The 22,215-nt window shown below is 50.1% G+C and overlaps 9 protein-coding genes across 9 annotated transcripts; 5 read left to right on the top strand and 4 right to left on the bottom strand.

The window, feature by feature from the left end:
- Positions 1-417: 417 nt before the first annotated feature.
- On the top strand, positions 418-1,200 carry N7525_001542 (uncharacterized protein; the record flags this gene model as incomplete). Its single annotated transcript, XM_002557807.1, has 2 exons — positions 418-604; positions 698-1,200. The coding sequence occupies 2 exons, from the start codon at positions 418-420 to the stop codon at positions 1,198-1,200; spliced, it is 690 nt and encodes a 229-aa protein (XP_002557853.1).
- Positions 1,201-1,617: 417 nt separating this feature from the next.
- N7525_001541 (telomere maintenance protein PBP2) lies at positions 1,618-3,103 on the bottom strand (the record flags this gene model as incomplete). Its single annotated transcript, XM_002557808.1, has 2 exons — positions 1,618-2,544; positions 2,609-3,103. The coding sequence occupies 2 exons, from the start codon at positions 3,101-3,103 to the stop codon at positions 1,618-1,620; spliced, it is 1,422 nt and encodes a 473-aa protein (XP_002557854.1).
- An 809-nt stretch (positions 3,104-3,912) lies between these two features.
- Positions 3,913-4,998, top strand: N7525_001540 (uncharacterized protein; the record flags this gene model as incomplete). The annotated part of the gene is made up of 2 exons (XM_061211942.1): positions 3,913-4,068; positions 4,150-4,998. The coding sequence occupies 2 exons, from the start codon at positions 3,913-3,915 to the stop codon at positions 4,996-4,998; spliced, it is 1,005 nt and encodes a 334-aa protein (XP_061071168.1).
- Positions 4,999-5,224: 226 nt separating this feature from the next.
- Positions 5,225-9,882, bottom strand: N7525_001539 (uncharacterized protein; the record flags this gene model as incomplete). The annotated part of the gene is made up of 4 exons (XM_061211941.1): positions 5,225-5,784; positions 5,836-5,914; positions 5,971-9,497; positions 9,564-9,882. 4 exons carry the CDS (start codon positions 9,880-9,882, stop codon positions 5,225-5,227), a joined length of 4,485 nt encoding a protein of 1,494 aa, XP_061071167.1.
- A 369-nt stretch (positions 9,883-10,251) lies between these two features.
- Positions 10,252-12,398, top strand: N7525_001538 (putative Kelch repeats protein; the record flags this gene model as incomplete). The annotated part of the gene is made up of 3 exons (XM_002557810.1): positions 10,252-10,696; positions 10,770-10,915; positions 10,971-12,398. The coding sequence occupies 3 exons, from the start codon at positions 10,252-10,254 to the stop codon at positions 12,396-12,398; spliced, it is 2,019 nt and encodes a 672-aa protein (XP_002557856.1).
- Positions 12,399-12,495: 97 nt separating this feature from the next.
- On the bottom strand, positions 12,496-13,977 carry N7525_001537 (pyridoxal phosphate-dependent decarboxylase family protein; the record flags this gene model as incomplete). The annotated part of the gene is made up of 1 exon (XM_002557811.1): positions 12,496-13,977. The coding sequence occupies one exon, from the start codon at positions 13,975-13,977 to the stop codon at positions 12,496-12,498; it is 1,482 nt and encodes a 493-aa protein (XP_002557857.1).
- Positions 13,978-15,103: 1,126 nt separating this feature from the next.
- Positions 15,104-17,205, top strand: N7525_001536 (uncharacterized protein; the record flags this gene model as incomplete). Its single annotated transcript, XM_002557812.2, has 7 exons — positions 15,104-15,264; positions 15,317-15,450; positions 15,578-15,701; positions 15,759-15,965; positions 16,018-16,374; positions 16,430-16,797; positions 16,877-17,205. Coding segments are annotated over 7 exons (1,680 nt in total), but the record flags the coding sequence as incomplete, so codon positions are not given.
- Positions 17,206-17,857: 652 nt separating this feature from the next.
- Positions 17,858-19,693, top strand: N7525_001535 (proline iminopeptidase; the record flags this gene model as incomplete). The annotated part of the gene is made up of 9 exons (XM_061211940.1): positions 17,858-17,900; positions 17,973-18,226; positions 18,279-18,523; positions 18,587-18,672; positions 18,728-18,892; positions 18,944-18,964; positions 19,021-19,159; positions 19,224-19,320; positions 19,382-19,693. 9 exons carry the CDS (start codon positions 17,858-17,860, stop codon positions 19,691-19,693), a joined length of 1,362 nt encoding a protein of 453 aa, XP_061071166.1.
- Positions 19,694-19,938: 245 nt separating this feature from the next.
- On the bottom strand, positions 19,939-22,047 carry N7525_001534 (guanine nucleotide exchange factor MON1; the record flags this gene model as incomplete). The annotated part of the gene is made up of 5 exons (XM_002557814.2): positions 19,939-19,947; positions 20,010-20,244; positions 20,308-20,489; positions 20,546-21,402; positions 21,456-22,047. 5 exons carry the CDS (start codon positions 22,045-22,047, stop codon positions 19,939-19,941), a joined length of 1,875 nt encoding a protein of 624 aa, XP_002557860.2.
- Between the last annotated feature and the right edge of the window lie 168 nt (positions 22,048-22,215).

Below are 22,215 nucleotides of genomic sequence, written 5' to 3'. Positions count from 1 at the left end.
CGCAGATTGTGACACTAGGGGATAAGAGTTGGCCTAGACCCGTAGCCAAGAAGAACAGTAGAATTTTTACGTGTGGGAAGGGAATGGATGACCAGGACATTTTGTGTGGCTGTCAAGGAGAGAGACGAGAAGAGAAAGAAGAGAAAGAAGAGAGAGAGGAGAGGAAAGGAGACAACCAAGTACCTCGAAGGTTGGCCATGACTGTCTACTGGGGAAGGTACTCACTACACGAAATAGGAAGGGACGAAGGAACAAAGGAAGGAAGGAAGGAGCCAACGCAGTTTCCTAATTGGGATTGTATGGCCAGTGACATCATGTGCCCGTGACATCAGTCACCTGTATTTTGATAACTCCAGGTCTACCTAGGTACCTCTCTCCCAATCATACTATCATTGGAAAAAGAAAAAGCAACCCAACATGTCTCAAACCGTTAGTCAGGTTACCTTCTTTCGCGTCAAATCGTCCGTTAAGCCTGAAGACCCCACCAACGAGGAAGGCGAGGCTCTTATGAGGATCTTCATCACGACCAAGCATCAAAGCGGTCATCAGCACTCATCCTGGGGACGCACGTCCGAAGACGAAGACACCATCGTCTGGGTTGTAGGTGAGTTCAGCATCCCTTTCAACAACTCTCAAACTACAATATATACCCACACCCCTACAATTCTACAACATACGGCCTAACCCAAACCAATAGACTGGACCGACCCCCGTAGCACAATAAACATCCAACTTCTTGAGCCATTCCTGGCCCCAGACAATCCTCAGCCGCCATCATCTCTCCGCGTCACGTTCAGCCCTCCACTCTCCATCACAGAAACACTAACAAAAAACCCCGTGACTGAGCTGTGCACGCTGTCTTTCCGAAGCGACCTTGAAGTGCCAGCGTTAAAGCAGATCAACGCTGACTTGATCAACTTCCGCACCACGATGGTCGAACAGCTGCCACAGTCAGCGGGGCCACGGTCGTGGTCGATGGGGCATATTGACCGGCCGAGTAAGCTGCCGCACGAGAAGAGTCCGACTGGGGAAGCTTTCGCTCACCTCCTCGCTGTTGGCTGGGAAAGTATAGAGGTGCATCTCAAGGCCAAGGAGACAGAGAAATTTGTTCAGAGTATTGCGCCTCTGAGGGAGAAGATGCTGGCACCTATTCCTGGGTTGGAGATGAAACATGTTAGTTTTCAAAAGATCGAGGGCTAGGGGCTCGAATCGAGATAAGAAGAGAAAGAAACAAAGGAGAGCGAGGTGTCGTGGATTAGTGTTGGGACGTGGATGTAGTTTGAGCTGTTGCGTGGGTCATAGGATATGTCGGTGATAATTAGAGCAGGTAGTGGAATGGGAAAAGGGCTACTTGATTCAAGGGATAATTGCGGGAATTGTTATTAGAAAAGGCAGAAAGTCAATCAGCGCCTTGGAATAAGATACAACGAGAAAGTAAGAAAAAGCAAAAAAAGGAATAACACCATGAGAGAATCGAAGGCAAAGAAAAAGAGACTTCGTTAACCACCGTAAAATTTTGGGCAGAACCCCGCAATAAGACTCTCGTAGCAAGCGTACTAGGTTGCGCTGCTAGACTTAGATCCGGTGTTTTTCACTCTCTGATTCATCCATTAGAACCTAGGCACAAGGGGATTCACCTGGGGAAGGGGAAGACGAACCAAGTCGGGAATAGAGCATGTACAGAGCCATCTGATTGCACTCCGCGGTACCGGTGATAGTAACCAGACGCTCATTGCTGCTCTCCTGGGGCTCATTGATCTTGATCACACTGCCGCTGAGGTGACGTATCTCGTTAATTTTAGCACCACCCTTGCCGATGATGGCGCCAACCATGTCATTGGGGATGTAGATCTGCTGAGTCAGCGGCTGACCGGGCATGGCAGCGCCCACGGGAGCAGGGGCTGTTGGAGGTCCACGGCCAGGGGTAGGTTGCTGGGGGCCGCCAACAAAGGGAGCGGGCTGGTGAGGGCCTGCACCACCGTAAGGGGCCTGGGGAGCGGCGGGGAAGTGCATCGGGGTCTGAGGGACAGGGGCAGGAGCTGGCTGGCCGTGAAGGTAGGGAACACCGTAAGCACCGCCACCGGCACGGTTGGGGTGAGGGTGGTGACGCTTGAACGTATCGGGGTGGCCGTATTGGCCGCCGGCCGGCTGAGGAACGTACGGAACAACTTGCATACCACCAGGGACAGCACCGGCAGGACCACCGCTGCGAGTGGCATATGCCGAAGCTGCGGGACCACCGTAACGCTCAGATAGCTGTTCGACCAAGGTGACGGCGACATAGTAGGTAGCAATGTGGACGGCATCCGCAACACCGAGGATGACGAGGGACCGTTCCGTGGACAGAGGGAGGCAAGCATCCGAGGCATTCAGGCGAGCGCCGGAAGCCTCCTGGATCTCACGAATGCGGCTGCCACCCTTGCCGATGATGGAGCCAATTAGAATGTGAGGAATTAGCAAACGCAGAGGGTACGTCTTGGATTGGGCAGTAGAAGCGGCCTCGAGAGGTTCATTGTTAAGGGTACGGATGATCAAACCAAACGCCTAATATTCGTGATTAGCAATCGAACCTCGTAACAAACCCATTGAACGGAAAGAAAGGACCTACCTTGGCAGCAGCATCCTGGGGACCGCTGACGGTCAGGATACGCTCCACTGCACCCCGAGAATAATCACTGACAGTGCACTTGGCACCGGACAGACGGCGGATCTGGGACACGTTCTCACCTCCCTTTCCAATCACGGTGGCTGCCTCCGGGCTGGAGATCACCGCACGAATATGAACCCAGCTCGACTCGTCCTGTGGGGGCTGATCAGAAGCCGCTCGGTCGGCCTGGGAAGCTGTGGATTGGATGGGCTGGGTGTCAGGGAGACCCTTGCCATTGGGCGCATCGGGAACCACGGTATCTCCCTGGGTATCCTTGGCACCTTCGACAGCAGGAACCTGGCTACTGGATACATCTGTTTCCGCCTCGGCGTCGCTCTTGACTACTTTGTCTAGCGCCGGGCGCTTGGCCTCGGGCTGGTCATTGGGACCGGATGGCGACGAAGGGTCCTCGAGAGGACGCTTGGTCGACTGAAGGTTGGAAGGAGAAGCCGACATCTTGGATGGTCCGTGCTGCTTTCTTTTCACTTACAAGTGAAATCGGAAGGTGTCAAGAATGAAATCTGCTTTCTTCTTTTATGATCGTTTTATGTACACCAGAATTTCCCACGGAAGGTGCTGGTGCTGGCGATCGGAAGGGGAGATTGGTGCTTTGAGAAGATTGGAGAGGCTGTGAAGGAAAGGTGGTACTGAGGAAGTGCCGATGTAAGACGGGAGAAAGTGCAGATTCAAGTGAGGGCTTTGCTGTCAAAACCGGGGAAGCTTCACGGGGGTTGCCGAGATGCTCGAAATGATGAGGAAGCGAAAAGGGTGGAGATGGGATCCTTGGGAGAACGCGATGGGAAATAGGAAATGAGGCAAGTAGAATATCAAGCGCCAGAAACCGTTGCCTGCCGTACCACACTGTAGCCTCCGATAACGTCTGAATCTGAGGTCAAGGGTGCGGGCTAAACTCGTAATCAACGAGTTAATAGCTTCACTGGCGAGAATCTAATGAAATCTCGAAGAAACGTGGGGGTAATGGAATTGATGAAGGCGATGAAATGAGATCGCGGTGATTAAAAGGAGAAGAGATGAAGTTGGCGATGGGGGAAGGAAGTCGAGGGTGAAGCTTGGTCACATGACGTCGACGCGAATGTTGCATGGGCGTGATGCATCTCGTCTCGTGTTCAATATTTTGATTGCCTCCAAAGTTTCAATCAAACACTTTACAGCAAGTCTATATGGCAATCGAGCTCTAATTAAAAGTATTTTTCGTACTTCTAGAAGAAAATATTTGCATTTCGCGTCACTCCGCCAAAATAAGCATGGATATCTCCGACCAAACCGTGCGGAAGATCCAGAAATTCGCAGAAAAGCGCCTAGAAGCAGAGCAAGAGTCATCAAAAGAACCTCTCAGTGGGACTGCATTGCATGTCTACACGCGACGTTTAGATGCAACCTTGCAAGGGCTTCAAGAGCAAGTCAAACGTCAGCAGGATGAATTGAACAAGGCATGTTAGATTCTCATTATAGTAGACTCCCTCGACTGACATGTGTTATAGCTGCGGGAGCGCAATTCCCTTGACCTAACAGAAACGGGCACTGATTCCTGGGCCCGCATCTCCCAAGCCCGGCGGGCCAAAAAAGCATACGACTCGCTTCTCAAGTCCGATGACGAGCTCCCAGCAACAGACTCGGTATTGCCATCACTTCTAGCCATTGAAGAAACCGCGCGGCTTGTCCAAGAAAACAAGATCTCTGTCAAAATGACCGCCGAACAGCTGTCTGTAGACCGAGAGCGCTCGCGGGTCGAAGAGGCCAATCTACGCGATTCTCAATCAATCGCAAGCGGACTGCGAGAGCGGATCCAGAGAATCCGCAATGCGAACACGAGAAAGGAGGAGCAAACTCCGTCGCAGGTGGCACGCGAGCAGCTTGCCCTACAGAAAAAGCAAAATAAAGAACTGGACCGCACGTCAGCGAGCCTCAAGGTCTCGTTGGATAAGTTCATCGATGACACTCTTGCCCCAATGCTTGCTGCTGAGGATCTGGGCGGCCCGACTGTGGGCGATGCTTTCGAAGTGTCGGATGCTACGCTAAAGGCCGGTTATACAGCACACGGCAAGCCTAAGAAGCAGAAAGAGCCGGCAGAAACAGAGGATGGAACACAGCAGCGGATTGATACGTTTATGAAACGCAATGCGGAGGAGGCTCCCATAAACAAGAGAGAGGCAGCTGCGAAGGAGATGCACGGTCTTCTCGACGCTATGTTGGAGGCCGACTCCTATATTGATTTGGAGCGCGACTCGGCGTCTTCGAGATTTCTCGTGAGAGCCAAGGTCGCGCAGTTTCACCCTCGAGATGCGAGGCGGCTTCGATTAATTGATTTTGGCCGCTCACTGGGGCATTGAATGTGGAGAGTTTCCATGATTGAGTGACAAAATGGTATTATTGCTTCATGAATGTGTATCTTCTCATATCCCGGTCCTTTGTAAACATGTCAAATACTACATAACCCTGACCTCCAAATGACTCCCTATGAACCGTGAGAAAAGAACACCTAGAGATGCTTGTGAAAACGCTGAATCAATCATAAACAACCCGACAAGAGGTGAGGACAGAACAATAACAAAAACTTCAAATAGGCATCATTCCAATCGTAGACTTTGGCGTTTTGGCCCTGGCATTCTTTCGCGGGGCAGATGACTGGCTTGTAGGACGATCGCCGGATTTGGCCTTTGGTCGTGCGCTTTTGCCCTTCCAGCTGCCAGCGGAGCCATATTTACGCCTTGACGGTCGTTTTCCACTAGCAGGCTGGCGCTTGCGACTCTTCGAGCCGGAAGGCGCAGTACCTGATTCCCAGTCGTCACCAGAGTCATACCCCGGAGATGCTGCTGGAGGGAAGTAACGGCTTGTGATATTTTCAGCCGCATTGCTGGGTGCGGTTGAAACAGGATTGTCCAGATTGAAGACAGAAACATCATCCATGAACAAGTCGTCGTCACTATACTCATCACTGCTGCTGAGATTGATGACATTATGGTGGTTGGGATCCGGAACAATGCCGCCGGTCTCTGCTTCCTGCTTCATTTCCAGGTAGCGCCGCTTTGCATTATCAACCAGTCCCAGGATCTGCCGGCCATAGCGCTTCACCTTATCTTGGTCGATTCCCGGGATCGCAGAAAGCTCAGTAAGATCTATCTCGTTGTTAGCTTGGTGTTCCAAATTGATGAAAGAAGAGTATTTACTTGAGGGGAAGGAGATGCCCATATCACGTAGTACCTGATCAGAGAACGGTTGGCACCGAAGGCCCTTCTTAACGACAAGCTATAAACAACTGTCAGTTTCTTGATGGTGTGCCGATAACTACGGCGATTACTCACATCTTGAAGCATGATTTTGGCATGCTCTTGGAAGTCCTCCACAACTACACGATGCATATGATCAAGTTGATCCAATTTCTGATCGCTGGTGATTGGAGGGCCCATTTCGTGTGTGTTTGCGCGGCGAGGCTTGCCGGTGGTTCGAATCGGCTCGAAGCCATCACTATCCTCATCGACCGAGAGACGTGCAGCTGGAACACCGGTATATTGATAACGGTCAAGGCGGCGGTCTTGGGCAGCTTGCACTGGAGAAGAGACCATGGTGGACTGAGGATCGCCGCCAGACTTTTTCTTCTGTGCGGCAGCCGAAGGTTTGCTCTTGCCTTTAGCCTTGCTATTCGGCGACGCGCGAACCAGTAGTTTCATCTTTCGCTGCCCACTCTCATACTCTGCCGCACGGCGGCCGAGAATGAGATATTGAATAGCAAAATCATTTTTATTGATCACATTGTCTTCGGCCAATGCGTCTTCACCCAGCAGCCGGTAGAACAGACGTTCGGCTGCTCCACGGTCGAGGTCAGATCCCTTCCCGTATCCCGGCATCATGCGATGCTCTGGAGCTTTAGGCCGTTTGCAGTCCCCGCGAAGTATGTCACTGCAGTATAGCACAGTCACCTTCTCCTTTGCGTTCTGGAATTGTCGCACAATCTTGATGGCCCAGGACGCCTGTTCAGTAAAGTCATGGAGCTCAAACACCAGATCGGACTTGCAGTTATCACAAGTGTTGTTGCAGTCCTCTCGGCGGAAGTATTCCGCAAAATAGGCGAGGACTTGCACTCGTCTGCAATCGCTACGGTTCTCACAATATTGAACCACGTTTCGCAACATCTGTTTTTGACGAGCCTTTTGCTGACCATTGCCATCTCCTGCATCGATCATCCGCTTCAAGGTTGCTGTGTCTTTGTATCCGAAGTAAAGATAGCAGCCAGAACGTTTGCCGTCTCGACCAGCACGACCGGTTTCTTGATAATACCCCTCGAGACTCTTCGGGATACTGTGGTGCATGACGAATCGCACATCGGCCTTGTCAATTCCCATTCCGAATGCAATGGTGGCAACAATGATATGCACCCGGCCCATCTGCCACTTCCTCTGAGCTTCCGATTTTACCTTGGCTGACATACCGGCATGATAAGCGAGCGCCTTGAGGTGGTACTTCTTCTGTAGATCCTCTGCAACCTTGTCGCATGTCTTTCGCGAGAGGCAGTAGATAATTCCGCACTGATTCTGATATGAGCTTGTAATGGTCTCCGCCATGCTGGCCAGAACCTCGTCATTCTTTCCCTTCGACCGTACCTCGTAGGTGAGGTTAGGACGGTTAAAACTTTGCAAGAACACTTCACAGTCAGTGATTTTAAGATTATGCATCACGTCAACTTTGACATTCTCAGTGGCGGTGGCCGTCAAGGCCATGACTGGTACACCAGGGAACCTGGCTCGAACCTCTCCTAGCTCCTTGTAATCAGGTCGGAAATCGTGTCCCCATTGGCTGACGCAGTGAGCCTCGTCGATGACGAGGCGTGCTAGTCTGTTTCTTCCGTGAAGCTTCTCAAGGGCTCTGATCAAGGCTTGGCTTTTACTGAGCATCTCAGGAGTAATGTACAAGACCTCCATCCCCTCGCCAGCTGCGTTCGAGAGCTGGCTCATGATCCAGGATTTTTCCTCCGGGTTGGTGTCGCCGTTGACCATGAAGGCCTTAATGTTCAGTTTCCGCAGGTGTGATACCTGATCCTCCATCAGACTCAACAATGGGGATATAACGATTGTTACCCCTGTGGTGCGTCCACCCGTTACCACAGAAGGTAATTGATAACATAGAGACTTTCCTCCTCCAGTAGGCATGAGAATGAAAGTATCTTTGCCAGCAAGTGTCGCATCGATTGCTTCAAGCTGATTGGGTCGGAATCCGCGGAGATGGAATCGCTCTTTCAACACTTTCCTTACTTCTTGAGACCATGGATGGTTTGACCAAAAGGCGCTATGACCGGGCGACTTCTTCGGGACGGGGGCTTTAGGAACGTTGCCAGACGTCTCTGCGAAAACCCTGCGGTTTTGAGTGGCTTGCTCGCGGACGGGTATCTGATCAGCCCCATCGAAGCCCTCTGCTGCCTCTAATATGTCATCGTCGCTGACATTCCAGTCGAACTCATCGAGCTCCATCGAATCTAATGGCGGCGTGCCCATATTCCGCGAAATACAGTTTTCATAGCTACTTGCCCGATTTGTCTCTTTGGCTTTCTTAGGACTTGTCCGGGGTAAATGCTGCTGGCCACGGGATTCTGTTTTCAAGTCGGTCCGCGAAGGAGAGAAAATAGGGGGCTCCCGTGTGACCGCGTGGACTTCGACGGTGGGCTGAGTGTGTTTCTCAGATGGGCAATCGTGCGCTAACTCGAGAATATTTGCTTGAGATAGGAGCTCACAGATTTTCGATTCGGTTTGTTCCAACTCTGCCTCAACTGCTCGACTCTGCGCGAGCTCTTCTGGCATAGTTGTTGGGTCTAGACCTTGTGAGATCACACGTATCAAGTTTTGCTTCAGATCTTGCTTGCGAGAAACACAGCCCTTGTGGGTGTTTTGATGTTTTTGCAATAATTCAATTGCCTCGACCTGAGCAACAAGAGCCTTGTTCTCGGCGATCAATTCCGGGACTGGCTGGCCCTCCATGGCCTGTTGGTAAACAATTTCAGAATTCTTCTGCAGAGTAGACTTCAACTTGGAAATCGCATGCCCGAAGGCATTATTTCCAAGGGTCAAAAACTTCAGAAGATCCGGGTCCTTCTCCTCTGAGCTGGATGGCTTCGACCAAGGTGTCGACGGGATAGGGTCTTTGACAACAGTCGTTTTCCTTGGCTGGGTCGATGGTTGCGCAGTTGGGAGCGATGCTTTGGGCGTAGAGTCCAACCGTGAACGCTTGGTCTCAATCTTTTTCTCATCCGCCGTTGGACTCATCTCGGGAAGTATTGGGTACAAACTCCCCTCGGCATCCAAGATCATCTTATCGGCGGGATCTTCATTATCAGGCCAGTCGTCAAAGAGATCATCGTCATCATCTGAGTCCGCGATCACTTGTTTTCGATGGCTCCGTGGGGCAACAGGTGAATGATGCCCAAGCCGTTTCACCGCGCTTCGGGGATTTGTCTGAGTTGTTTGAGTTGTCTGACGTGGGATTGTGGGCTGTTCCGAAACAACGGCTTTAGTGGCGGGAAACAGAGCCGCCTTCGAGGCAGTCCGCACTTTCGTCGCATGTTTCGAGGGCGATAGAAGATCGGAGGTATACTCGTCACTTTTGCGCTTCTTGCCGCGTTTCTCGCGAGTTGCGCATGGGGTGCTTTCTTCTGCCCACGGCCCACGCGGCTCACCAGCTGGGAGAGTCTCCGACGAGGATAGAATGGATCGATCAAGCTCCCCTGTCAAATCAATTGATTCGATTTCATCCTGTTCAGGCGCGTGAAAACTCTCTGGTCGCGATGGAGTCGACTTTGGCCGAGAAGGTTTGTATGATGATAATGGTGGTTCTCGGAAGGACTCTGATAATTGTGCGGATCATGTCAGTTTAATACTTCCCACGAGCTTCGTCTTAATCTGCCACATACCTCGAGCTACGCTTGACTGCTTCGGCGAAGCCCGTTTCTTCGTACTTGACGGAGTAGTGGTGGGGACCGCGTCGTGTCGGCTCAGCATTCGGGGCTTGCTCGCGGATTGAGGTAACAATCTAGCCATTGATATATCCGTCTCATTCTCCGCGTCTTCAAGGATATCATCGAGGGCCGCGAATTCGTCGGTGGGGGGAATAGATTGCTGTGATACGTGATTGTTGCGTTCAGGCAAACTGATTTGCGCCAGAGGGGGTTGGACAGGGTTCCCTTGGGTTATCAACCATTTGAGATGAGTTGCTAAGTTATTCTTCGTCATGGGGGCCTGTTGCTGTCATGGCCGTGGATCTTGATGTTTGGAGTAATGAGGGCAATCGCGAAACTGATATGGACGCGTCGGCACGTGAGCGGTCAACCAAAATCAATCTATAGAGGCAACTACGTTCAACTAAAAGTTACTCGACCAAATTGGACTAAGAACATCAAATCTTGTATATGCCAGTCATTCTTATTATATGTTCTTATATTGTCGAAGTTGGATATAAACAAAATTCAGTGGTGGGCGCAGCAGGCCTACAGACATAGATCTGATCTGGAGGGGGGCAATTCAGTGTGGGGAAAGGCATAATTTCTGCCCCACGAAAAGAACATCGTGAAAACTCGCCTTCGTATCCAACATTGAGCCAAAATGGGCAAAAAGACCAAGAAGTCCGCCGAGCACAAGGACCGCGTAGCGGCAAAGCAGACAAAGAAGACCGCACAGAAAGAGAAGAGATCTAAAGCCAAGGGCAAAGATGCAGACAGCGATGCTGAAGACGCAGACCTAGATGCCATTCTGGCCCAGTACGCCGAAGAGCAGGCCAAATTCTTGAAGGTTACTGAAGTTCCCTCTGAGCCACCGGTCCCACGTTCGTCTTCAACCCTGCTAGCATCTCCGTCGAACCGAAATGAGCTGTTGCTTTTCGGTGGAGAATACTTCGACGGGACGCATGCCACCTTCTTCAATAACCTTTTCGTCTATTTGATTGACCGCGGCGAATGGAGAGAGGTTACTAGTCCCAACAGTCCACTTCCTCGAAGTGGTCATGCATGGTGCCGAGGAGGAAACTCCGGAGGCATCTATATGTTTGGAGGTACGATTGTCTTGCTGGATGTATTAAATTTTTTTTTTTTTTTTTTTTTGATGCAGAGACTAACTATCAGCAGGAGAGTTCTCGTCGCCGAAGCAAGGCACGTTCTATCACTACAATGACTTTTGGCACTTAGACACAGCCACAAGAGAATGGACTCGGCTCGAGGTTAAAGGAAAAGGCCCTCCTGCTAGAAGTGGTCACCGCATGACCTATTTCAAGGTATGTGTTTCAATTTCAGCTTCTATGTTTTCCATTGGAGCTAACACCGAGACAGAACTACATCATCCTCTTTGGTGGATTCCAAGATACTTCCCAGCAGACTAAGTACTTGCAAGACCTGTGGATCTATGATTGTAACCAGTATACCTGGCACAACCCCGCGTTAACCCTTGCTTCCCAAAAGCCCGATCCTCGCTCATCATTCTCTCTGCTACCGCACGATACTGGGGCAGTTCTCTATGGAGGCTACTCCCGAGTGAAGGCAGCTGCGGGTGGTGGTAAGCAAGGCAAGGGCGGTGGTCCCCAGAAGATGGCTCTCCGCCCCATGGTTCACCAGGATACTTGGTTCTTGAGAGTCACGCCCCCTACAGCTGAGGCTCCATCGTCAACCGCACCTACAGTTCGATGGGAGCGACGAAAGAAGCCCGCTAATACGCCCAATCCGCCCCGTGTTGGCACTACCATGGCATACCACAAGGGCCGAGGAATCATGTTCGGTGGTGTTCACGACGTGGAACTAAGCGAGGAGGGTATCGAAAGCGAATTCTTCGATACTCTCTTCGCTTGGACCACCGACAGAAACCGTTTCTTCCCGTTGAGTCTTCGACGTCCCCGCGCGCCCGGCAAAAAGCAGCAGGCAAACCAAAATGCCAAGTCTAAAAATAGGGGCAAGGCGGACGAGGAGGAGCTTTTGGCAAACCTGAAAGCCCTGGAAGCTAAAGTTGGAATCCGGGACAATGAAGATGATGATATGGAAACAAGCACGCCTCAGCCCGAAGAACCTGTGGAGCCCGCACAGCCCTCAGTTGTTCGCTTCGATATGCCCCATCGGCGATTCAATGCTCAGCTAGCAGTGCAAGATGATACCCTATTCATCTTTGGTGGTACGTTTGAAAAGGGTGACCGAGAATTCACTTTCGACGATATGTATTCCATTGATCTAGTCAAACTGGACGGCGTCAAGGAGATATTCTACAGGGAGCCTGAGAATTGGAACCTCTTGAAGGAAGCCGAAGACAGTGACGAAGACATGGATGACGATGATGACGACGAGGAAATGGACGAAGATGATGAGGCTGAGGCCGAAGCGATGTCTCTCGATGCTCCTTCGCCTGCTCCGACGGATGTGCCATCTGTTAGCAAGGACATGGAGCAACTCGAACTCGAGGAACCAGAAGAGCAAAATGTCAATGACAGCCGACCTTTGCCTCGGCCATTCGAGAGCTTGCGAGAGTTCTTCAGCCGCACTTCTGAAGAATGGCAGAATATCATGATGGGAATTGTCAAGGAGAGGGAAGAGTCCGGTGGCAGTACTGTCAAGGAACTGCGCAAGGCAGCGTTCTCTCTGGCCGAAGAAAAGTGGTGGGATAGCCGAGAGGAAATCATGGCTCTGGAAGATGAGCAAGAGGCCGCGGGTATTGGAGAGGTCGTCAGCATGTCTGACCGCACTGAGAATATGGGAGGAGCTGGTCGTCGCCGCTGATACCCTCTACAGAGATGCAAAAAATTATTTAAGCGTTGAATGTCCAATATTTGAGATTCTAAGTCTGCTTTTTTTGCGCCCACGTATTACTAGCCCCCTAGCTCTGGGCAACCTTTGCCAACACGTCTGTCACTAGCGCAAAGTCTCGCTCCACATCTACTCGCCAATTTGAGATTGCAATGCGGCAAGCAGGGGATCCATCCCAGCTGGTACCCGAGACGAACATTCGCGAGCTCTCGTTGATCTTGCTTCCTAGCTCGCAGTTTAAGCTCTCATCATTCGCGCGAAACAGAACAGTCATAAATGTCTGATCGAGCAGTTCGGATTTGGACGATGTTTCTGGCAAAGCTGTATACCCAGAATGCTCGAAGACCCATCCGTAGATCTTCCGGGCAAGCCTTATCTGACGCTCCAGCATTTCTTGGTATCCAGACTTGCCATACGACAACAACGATGCGTACACCGGCAACGCTCTGAATCGGCGAGAGTTTTCAACTCCAATATTTAAAGGCGAGGGGATGGAAGGGCCATCGGAGTTTCCAGCAGCCAAGTAGGCTGCATTTGCATTTTGGAATACTTGCCCTGCCACGTTCGGGTGTCGGGTAAAGAAAAAGCCACAATCGTAGGGAACGTTGAGAAGCTTATGGCCGTCACCGGTAATCGAGTCGACCAGATCTATTCCTTCGCAGCCCTTCTTGATTGTCGCAAACTCCGGGCTTTCACCAAGAACACGACCAAAGATCCCAAATGCTGCATCAGCATGCATCCAGGCTCCGTACTTGTCGCACAGCTGGCGTATTTCTTTCAAATCCGCACCACTTGTTGCAAAACGACCAGTATTGACCTCTCCGCAAGATATCGCAACAATGCTGACCTTGTCTGTTCTCGCAAGTTCTTTCTCAAGCTTACCAATATCAAACCGGAGCGGGTCGTCGGCTCGGCAGATGTTGTGTACGTTGGAACGACCGATGCCTAGCACACCAGCAGCCTTCACGAGGGACGAGTGTGGCAGCGTGGATAACACTTGCACCCCAGAAAGGCCCAGTGCATTCAATACCTCGAACAAGCCCTCTTCGCCAACACTCTGGAGATGACAGTCCTTTCTCTGCGCCGCCTTTTGCAAGATGAACTCGCGCCCACATGCTAGGCCAAGGATATTGCTCCCAGTGGCACCAGTAGTGAACGTTCCGTTATGCCAGATAGAACGGTCTAGCCGGAAGAGATCCAAAAGGAGGCCAAGTGCGTTGTACTCCACATCGGTGACAATTGAGTGATTTGGGAGATGCACCTGGACGTTCTGGTCGTAAGCAGATACAACGTTGTCCGCGAAGAGCGCTGCTGGAGTAGTCCCGCCAGTGACGAAGCCATAGTAGTTGGCACTTAGGCTTCCTCCGTTGAATGCCGGGACAATATCATCGACAATGTGTCGCTGGACGGATTCGAGATTGGATCCTGTATCTGGAAGTGTCGCGGGGAGAGAAGCTCTAGCCCGCGCCAGGTTCTCGGCGCTAGGGAGAATGCCTGAGACCCAGGGTCCCTGGGTGGCCTTCCATAGATCCTGTTGAAATTGGTTCTGCATGGCTGAATTGTGTGTCTTGGGGAAATCAACAGTCTGGCCAATATATACCAATGCCGGGATCTCGGGATTTGCAAAGTAAACGAGGCTCCCTGTAAAGTTCGGCTGTACCTTCCAAGAACAGGATTTGATTACTTCGGATCTTACGCATAAAGTAGACGGAGCTCTTTGAAAGACACCAGGGCACGTTCAGATGGAACGTCCTATTGTAGATGGCGGGATAAGTGGGGCAAAGCTGTGAGTCCGATGTCCGGAGTTCTAGTTCCGGTGCATCTTACAACCTTCCAATATTTCTGATCTTGGAGATATCTATTGTCGAAGATGGAGGCCTAGGTAAGACCTCGAGATGGAGAGTCAGAGTGGTGACTCATGTTTAGCCTCAGGCGCCGACCGGTGTACGGAGGACTGGGGCTGGTTTTACTTCGTTTCTCGCCCTCCAACCCTTGTTCCCTATTGCCTTCGGATCTCATTGGGTGCTGACGAACGTCTAGTTATCCTGTCAAGTTCGGGGTGAAAGTACGGAGCAGAGATGTTATCTTGACTTAGTCTATTTGTTGCTAAGTCAACTACCCGCTCGCGTTACTCTCCGAATTCGCCTGGGTAGTGCACAAGTTCTCCTTACTTGAATGCATTGGATAACCTTATCTATCTTGTATATCATGATGCATATTTCAGGGGCGCATAGTCAGCCCTGAGCAAGGAGAATCTGTCTCAGATAACGAAAATAAATCGCGCGAGACCAATGCCCGTGATCGAGACTCACTCTCCTTTCCCAGACCATATCGCAGTCAAAAGGTCGGAGAATAGTACCGTCAAACCGACTCGCAGAAGAAGTCCAGAGATCCCAAATTCAGTCGCGCATGCCCCAGAAAAGCAAGTTTATGCCAAGCCATACCCAATCCAGCGTATCTAGGTTCAATGATCGACGCGGATCATCCTTCTTATGCATGTAAATATTCCACATTCTGTCATCGCGCGTCTCCTGCGTTCCACATGAAGCCCCTGGGGTGAAGATACGCGGGGCTTGGTCCTACATAGACAGGTGGTCACGTTCAAAACTTTCTTGCAACGATGGCTGTCACTCCAGTCTTCACCCACTCCTGAAGCACCTATTGTCGAGAGGCCGACCATGTCTGGCCACATCAAGTTCGCGGAGCCCACCCCGGATAAGGCTAGCAAAGACGGCGCTAGGGGGCGCGGACAGGAAAAGGGGTCGGCACAGAGAGCACCTTCTCCAGGAAGTGAAATTGTTTACCCGACAGGATGGAGACTAGTGCTCACCACCACAGGGTATGTGTCAAGTGAAATCAGATTTCGGATGAGAAAGGCTGACGTTCTATAGACTCTTAATTGGGTTTTTCCTCTCTAATTTGGATGTCACGATTGTGAGCTCGGCTCTCACGAGTATCACAGATGACCTGGAGGGCTTCGAGAAGAGAAGTTGGATTATTACTGGATATCTGGCCACATACACAGGTATGACTCAAATTGCGGTTCTATAATGATTTATCTTCCCTTTGGATTACTTTTTTCTTGAAACAAGTATCTTGAAATAGCTTCCCAGTCTCTATCTCTCTCATTACTGATCTCATACTACTCCTAGGCTCTATGGCAATATGGACAAAAATCAGCGATATAGTCGGCAGGAAACAAACCACAATCGCTGCTCTTGTTATTTTGCTCGCATTTTCTTTTGGGTGTGGGTTTGCTCAGACAGTTGACCAACTGTAGGTCTAACGTAGTTCTGCGCTCATTTGCTGTCCCAAGGCTAACTACTGAGGCAGTATAATATTCAGAGCACTCCAAGGAATTGGGGGCGCCGGTACATACGCTTTGACTATCCTATGCGTCTACGAGATAACTCCTAAAACGAAGCTTCCAATCTACAGCAGTCTCATGTCATTTTGCCTTGTTTTTGCATCTTTGGTAGGCCCAATCGTTGGCGGTGCTCTTGCGGAAAACTCGGCCTGGCGATGGACGTTTTTCGTTAAGTATGTGAATGCTCAGCGTCTGTGTTGAAAGGTATGCTAATTAGATCATTAGTGCACCCCTGTGCGTTATTGCAATCGTTGTTATCATCGCTGCGATGCCCAAACACTTCGGTCTTGATCAGCACACTCCTTCATTTCGAACACGAGCCTCTTATCGCTCATTTGCTAATCTCGATATAATGGGGTCGCTTTTGATAATGGCTGGCTCATTTTTGATAGTCGCCGTATTGAACGAAACCAATCTGGCATTCTCATGGTCCTCAAGGGACGCCATTGCGCTCCTTGTGCTCACGGGGGTTTCATGGATCGCTTTCTTTGCCTGGGAATGGTATATCTCGGGCATTCCAGGCAAAGACCCCATATTCCCCAAGCGATGGCTTTTCGACCGTCCATGGCTGGGAATACTTATGTGAGTCCATTTAAAGTTCATGGCTATCGTACAGTTCTTCTGACACCACTTTTAGTTCTTCGTTTGTCATCGGCGCACCGTACAACGTCGTCCTAGTATATGTTCCACAGCAAGCCCAGCTTCTGTTGGACAAGTCGCCTTTGGACGCTGGTATCTATTTGATTGGGTATTCTGCTGTTGCGGCAGTTGCCGCAGCTATTGTCAATATCGCCAGCGCCAGGGGACGCATCCCGTTTATTTATACTCTGCTCGTGGGCTGTACAGTCCATACTGTCGGTGTTGGGCTTCTCTCTACCATTACCGCTTCTAGGGGCTTCCATGCAACAGATATTGGTTACCTAGTGATTGCCGGTACAGGAATGGGTCTGACAATGGGTATCCTCGTGCTATCGACACCATACATAGTCGAGGACAGAGACCTGGGTATGTGTTTTCCTGACAAGCTTCTCGATAGTAAGGTGACTGATACATTGACTAACTGGTCCGTCGCTTTTCGTTGTAGCCATTGCCACTGGCACCGTGGTTCAGATCCGCTTTCTCGGCGGTGCTATTGGTCTTGCCATTGCATCTAATATCTTGAACGGTCGTCTAGCGCAGCGTTTGCAGGGTGTTTTGACGTCACACGAACTGCACCTATTCCTTGAGAATGTGAAGTCGATAGAAAGTCTAAGTCCCCGTCTACAGGAGGCGGCGAAGAGCGTTCTAGCTAGCAGTTTCAATACGCAGCTGCTTGTTATGATCGGATTTTCCGCTGCTCAGCTACCGGCGTCTCTACTACTGCTAAAGGCAGGTCGGCAGCTTGCGGCCAACAAACCCTCTGGTACAAACTCAGAGTAAGAAGAGGCTAGTTCTATCTTTTCTCTTTTGAAATGATCTGTCTTGGGAACAGAATGCAGAATTAATGACGAAATAATCTTTCATTCAATTGATATGCCCGAGGTCAATTTGCTATAATGTATCCATCCCAGGATGATACTATAATATGGTAATACTACACATTATGAGGAATATTCGATGAGGAAGGCGTTAAGCATAGCGTCCAACCTACATGTATTCGGCACTAGGTGTGGCTATATATATCTCTAGACGTGCCTCTCAGTATAACCAATGTTATTTCATGCCGTCCCACTCCCGATCCATATATATGCATTGACATTGGCTGCTTTCAGGACTTTGTCATTGTCCCCATGAAGCTACATACCTGTAGAGCTTCCAAGGTCCATGGTAGTAGTTAGGTCCCATGAATATAGAGATTTCCCTGTGGCTCTTTTCCTAGCCTCCCATTATATATACAATAGTTTACCCATCCGTAAATAGTTCATGAGTAGTAGACAAAACGGAAACACTCAATTTTATTTTCTTTTATTGGCTGGGTGACCGCAGGTTAACAACAAGGCTGAGACTAAAAAGTTGGTGCGGTTCTCCGCAAAGCGGCTTGTCACCAACGCGCCCTCTGTTTTTAGTCCGCATCAACATCGCAATCATGGCCGCGAAACTGATTGATCGACGCTTCCATAACATTCCAGGTTAATATCATCTTCATTTATCATCAATAGTTAGTCCACTGGTCTCGATACTGATAATTTGACCCTATCCAGGTAAACTTCGGGTTTCCGAGCTGTTCTTCGATGTCCCTGTGGACTACAGCAAGCCCGCTGGGGAGACTCTGAGGCTCTTTGCACGAAGTGTCAGTCGCTTGAACAAACCCATCGAGCTCGCTAAAGCAGAGGGCGATGATGCCAAAGAGGGCAAGCTACCTTGGCTGGTCTACCTGCAAGGTGGCCCTGGTTTTGGATGTGGTGCCCCGCAGTCTTACCCCTGGGTTGAGTTCATACTCAGCAAGGGTTATCAAGTTTGTGCCTTTTACCTTATAGCTTGTAGATTGATGCTCAACCATTTTCTAGGTGCTCTTTCTGGATCAACGAGGCACTGGCCTCAGTTCGACTCTCACAGCAGGAACCCTTGCCCGCCAGGGAGATGCAATCAAGCAGGCCGAGTATCTCAAGAACTTCCGTGCAGACAGCATTGTCCGTGATTGCGAGGCCATTCGTGATGTCTTGACGCAGGATTACCCACCTGACCAGCGCCGGTGGAGTATCCTTGGCCAAAGTTTTGGTGGCTTCTGTGCCGTGACTTACCTGTCAAAGTTGTATGTTCTGAAATGAGTCGATCTCCATACCCGAATATCCCGCTGACATTCCTTAACTTCCAGCCCGGAGGGCTTGAAAGAAGCTTTCCTTACTGGTGGTCTTCCCCCTCTTACCAACGGGCCAGACCCTGTCTATGCGAAGACCTACGGTGCGCTCCCCTGTTTCCTCGAGGTATTTTGTTCGAGACATTGACACGAAAACAGAAAAGGTAAAGGAGAGAAACGAGGCTTACTACCAGAAGTACCCCGAGGATGTGAACCGCGTCAAGAATATCATGCAATACCTGACCCAATACAAAGTTGCATTGCCATCCGGATTGCTCACTCCGTATCGCTTCCAGCAGCTGGGCATTATGTTCGGCTTCCACGGTAAGACCCTCGATTCAGACAACCGAGTTTATTGAAGCTAACACGATCTAGGAGGGTTGGATAGTCTGCACGGTAAACTTTGCTTTGTCTCGTGAAGGTCGCATTAAAAATACTAAACCCGAGTCTAGACATTGTTGTCAGAGTCACCAACGATTTGGAGATGTTTGGATTCCTTACTCTGCCGACTCTTTCCGTCATTGACAGTAATGGGGGTATGGATAAAAACATCATCTATGCCATTCTGCATGAATCAATCTATTGCCAAGGGTAAGGAGAAGCTTTCGGTGCTATCAATTTTCCATAAGGTATCTGTGTCTAACAATGAATATAGAAAGCCGTCTCTCTGGGCTGCTGACAGGCTGCGCGCTAGCAACCCGCAATTCCAGATCAATGACTCGCTGCACGAGATCTACTTCACTGGCGAGATGGTAAATGGCCAAATCAAGTTAACCTCTTCAACGGAAAGATCTAACACCAATTCTCACCTAGGTCTTCAAGGATATGTTCGAGTCCTACTCAGAGCTCTCAGAGCTCAAGGAAGCGGCCGAAATTCTGGCTACGACAGACGAATGGCCAGCCCTGTACGACGAGGTTCAACTGGCCAAGAACGAGGTGCCGGTATATGCTGCAACCTACATAGATGATATGTATGTCCACTATGATCTGGCTACAGCTACAGCTGCCAAGATCAAGAACTCCAAGCAGTTTATCACCAACACTATGTATCACGATGCGCTGCGCAGCAAGTCGGGCGAGATCATGCGTCAGCTCTTCAACCTGAGAGAGGATTCACTCGATTAGTCCACATATGCGGCGTTGAATTTCATACGTGTTGTGGATTTTCTAGGAACAACGATGAAACTCAGAACAAGTACCAGTAAAGTCTACGAGAGATTTTAAGATGTAGAGGTAGACTAGAATACGACACAAGGAAAGAAATACATATGTAGGGTTGGGGGTGGACGTAGCATTGGGTATAATAAATCATGAGATAGTATCTACAGGAAACTTTCTTCGTTGTCTGAGTACGACAGCATCAGAAGATATCAGAAAACCTGTTTGAACTGATCAGTATTGTCACCCCAGTAATAACCACGAAGCGAGACAAAGTACGTACCGCACCGCCAATGATGAATAACCTCTCTTCCTCACGTTGCACCCACTGAGCAATCTTGCTAGCGCTTTGGGCAAGTGCATTTCGATTAGTGTTCGGATCAGCGATACAATATAATTCGAATACAGGGGTTACCCATCCGAACGAAGTGGCTGACCGCGAAACACAGTGGTGAACTTTGACATGGGTATTTTTGGCGTGGATGCTCGCGTGCAAGTTGTTGTACATCGACATCAATCTACAGGCAGTCAGAATCATTGAATATTACAAGCAGCAGTAAGGGTAGAAGGGTGGTGCTCACCTTCGTCGTCGAGTCACCGAGGAAAATTCGGGAGCATACGATGACATGGTGAATTGTACGTTGGCACGCGATTTGTAAAGGAAATGATGTAGAACGGTTCCGGGAACTATATCAGTAGTTGCGGGTCGGCCAATGTCAATTGCCGTTTTGATCTCCTTTAGACTGCCGTTTCTCTCCATTTGCTGTTGTATCATTAGTACTACATACCATTCAATAGCATAGAATTGTCCGATCTCACCTCCACAAGAGCATCACGCATTGCTTGCATCTCAAAGAACGCCTCTTTGTCGGGACTGATAAGAACGATGGCAACAGACTCGTCTTTGGTGATCTCTGCGCTGTTTTCGATGTCGTCGCGAATGTCAAGAAAGCTCACATACATGTACAAATAACCGCTGCTGTTGAAGCCAGGCAAACAGACGGGAATCCAACTTTCTCCGCCGCCGGCTTTGACCCCGTCGGCTTCGAAAACCATGTTGAATAATAGCTGTAGATCGCCTGGATGTAATGAGTGCTTCTTGGGTCGGACAACACTGACGAGCCTTCCGCCGGCCACAAGCAAGCCATATAGAAGACTACTGGCTTTAGTTTTCAAAAGTGCATTGTTGATGGCGTGTCGGTGTTGTTTGCGGATTTTCAGACACTCCAGAGCCGATAGCAACGTCGATGGAGATCCTCGCGTGAAACTGTCTGCCAGAGATGAGAGAAGGGTCTCCGAACCCTGCAATGGCCGCGACAGATCAGTAGAAGGTCGCACAGAGAAGAGATGGGTTAAAGAAGGCAGCGTTAGCGTAGATAAGATCTGCATATACAATGCTTCCAGTTGAAGCCGAAGCTGATTGTCGCTCTCCATCATACGACTGATTGCAACTAGGTGCAAAGATCCCCGTGTCAATACAACAAACCTAGTGTCACCAGCGGAGAAGCCTCGCAGATGGTCATTTGCATCTTCGTAAAATGAAATAATTGTCTGGATAACCCCGACATAGCCAGATATCAGGCCGCCATCGCCGTGCCTTGTCCAAATCGGCTTACCAGCGGCGGATAGGATCACATAGTGCTTGCGCTTTGCTTTCCACCGCTGGAGTAGCAGCCCTGGTATGGGTTAGTATTATAAAATAAAGAGACCATTGATTATTGACACAAACCTTCGTTATCGCCTTCCTCGTTGAGCTCGCCGACGGCTTCAAATTCGCTTAGAATTCCATCGTCATCTATATCGTCGGCCGCAAATTCGGGGAAGTCAAGTAGACCTGTAGCGCCTTGTCGTTGACTACCGGGCGCTGTAGAAGCGAAATCCATAAAAAGCGCTTCAACTTCCCCGGGATCACCATTTGGAATTGAGCTTCTAATGCTAGCGGAGTCTCCAGCTTCGCTGCCCCGCAAGCTCGCCAACTGGCTGAGGCTCGCCCTGGCCTTTGGACCCTGGCCCAGACCACGAACAGCTAATGTGGAGTAAGCGCTGTCAGCAGCTTCCGGTGATTGTGTCTCGATATCGGTTCGTGAGATAGCTGTCGTTGCCTCTGCCTGTAGAGCTGTCCGGGAGCCCGTTTCGTCGCTCAATAGACTCAACGTATTAGGTCGCGGGGGTAAAGGGGGCCGCTCTCCTTCCGAGCTGTCACTGCGCCCATCATGGTCTGGGATTGATGGGCTGGAAAGATACGGTTGCTTGGAGGTCTCGACAGGCTGTTGGCCGTCGGTTTCTGGGTCTTGCTGTGTATTCATCCCCGCTGCGGGCATGCGCTTTTTGACGCGGGCGCTCGTCGCGGGTCTTCAGGCTATTAAATGCTCATTGTTTATTTCAAATATTCGGAGTCCTTGATCAGTTGTGTTTGTCAATTTGATAGTTGGCGGACGTTGACGTCGGCGAGTCGGAGCTACCCCAAGGCGGAACAAAACAAATGAACG

The sequence above is a fragment of the Penicillium rubens genome (genome assembly GCF_028828025.1).
Source record: "Penicillium rubens strain IBT 27055 chromosome Unknown utg000001l_segment0_segment0, whole genome shotgun sequence".
Classification (NCBI taxonomy): domain Eukaryota; kingdom Fungi; phylum Ascomycota; class Eurotiomycetes; order Eurotiales; family Aspergillaceae; genus Penicillium; species Penicillium rubens.
This window is presented reverse-complemented; position numbering and strand designations above follow the sequence as displayed.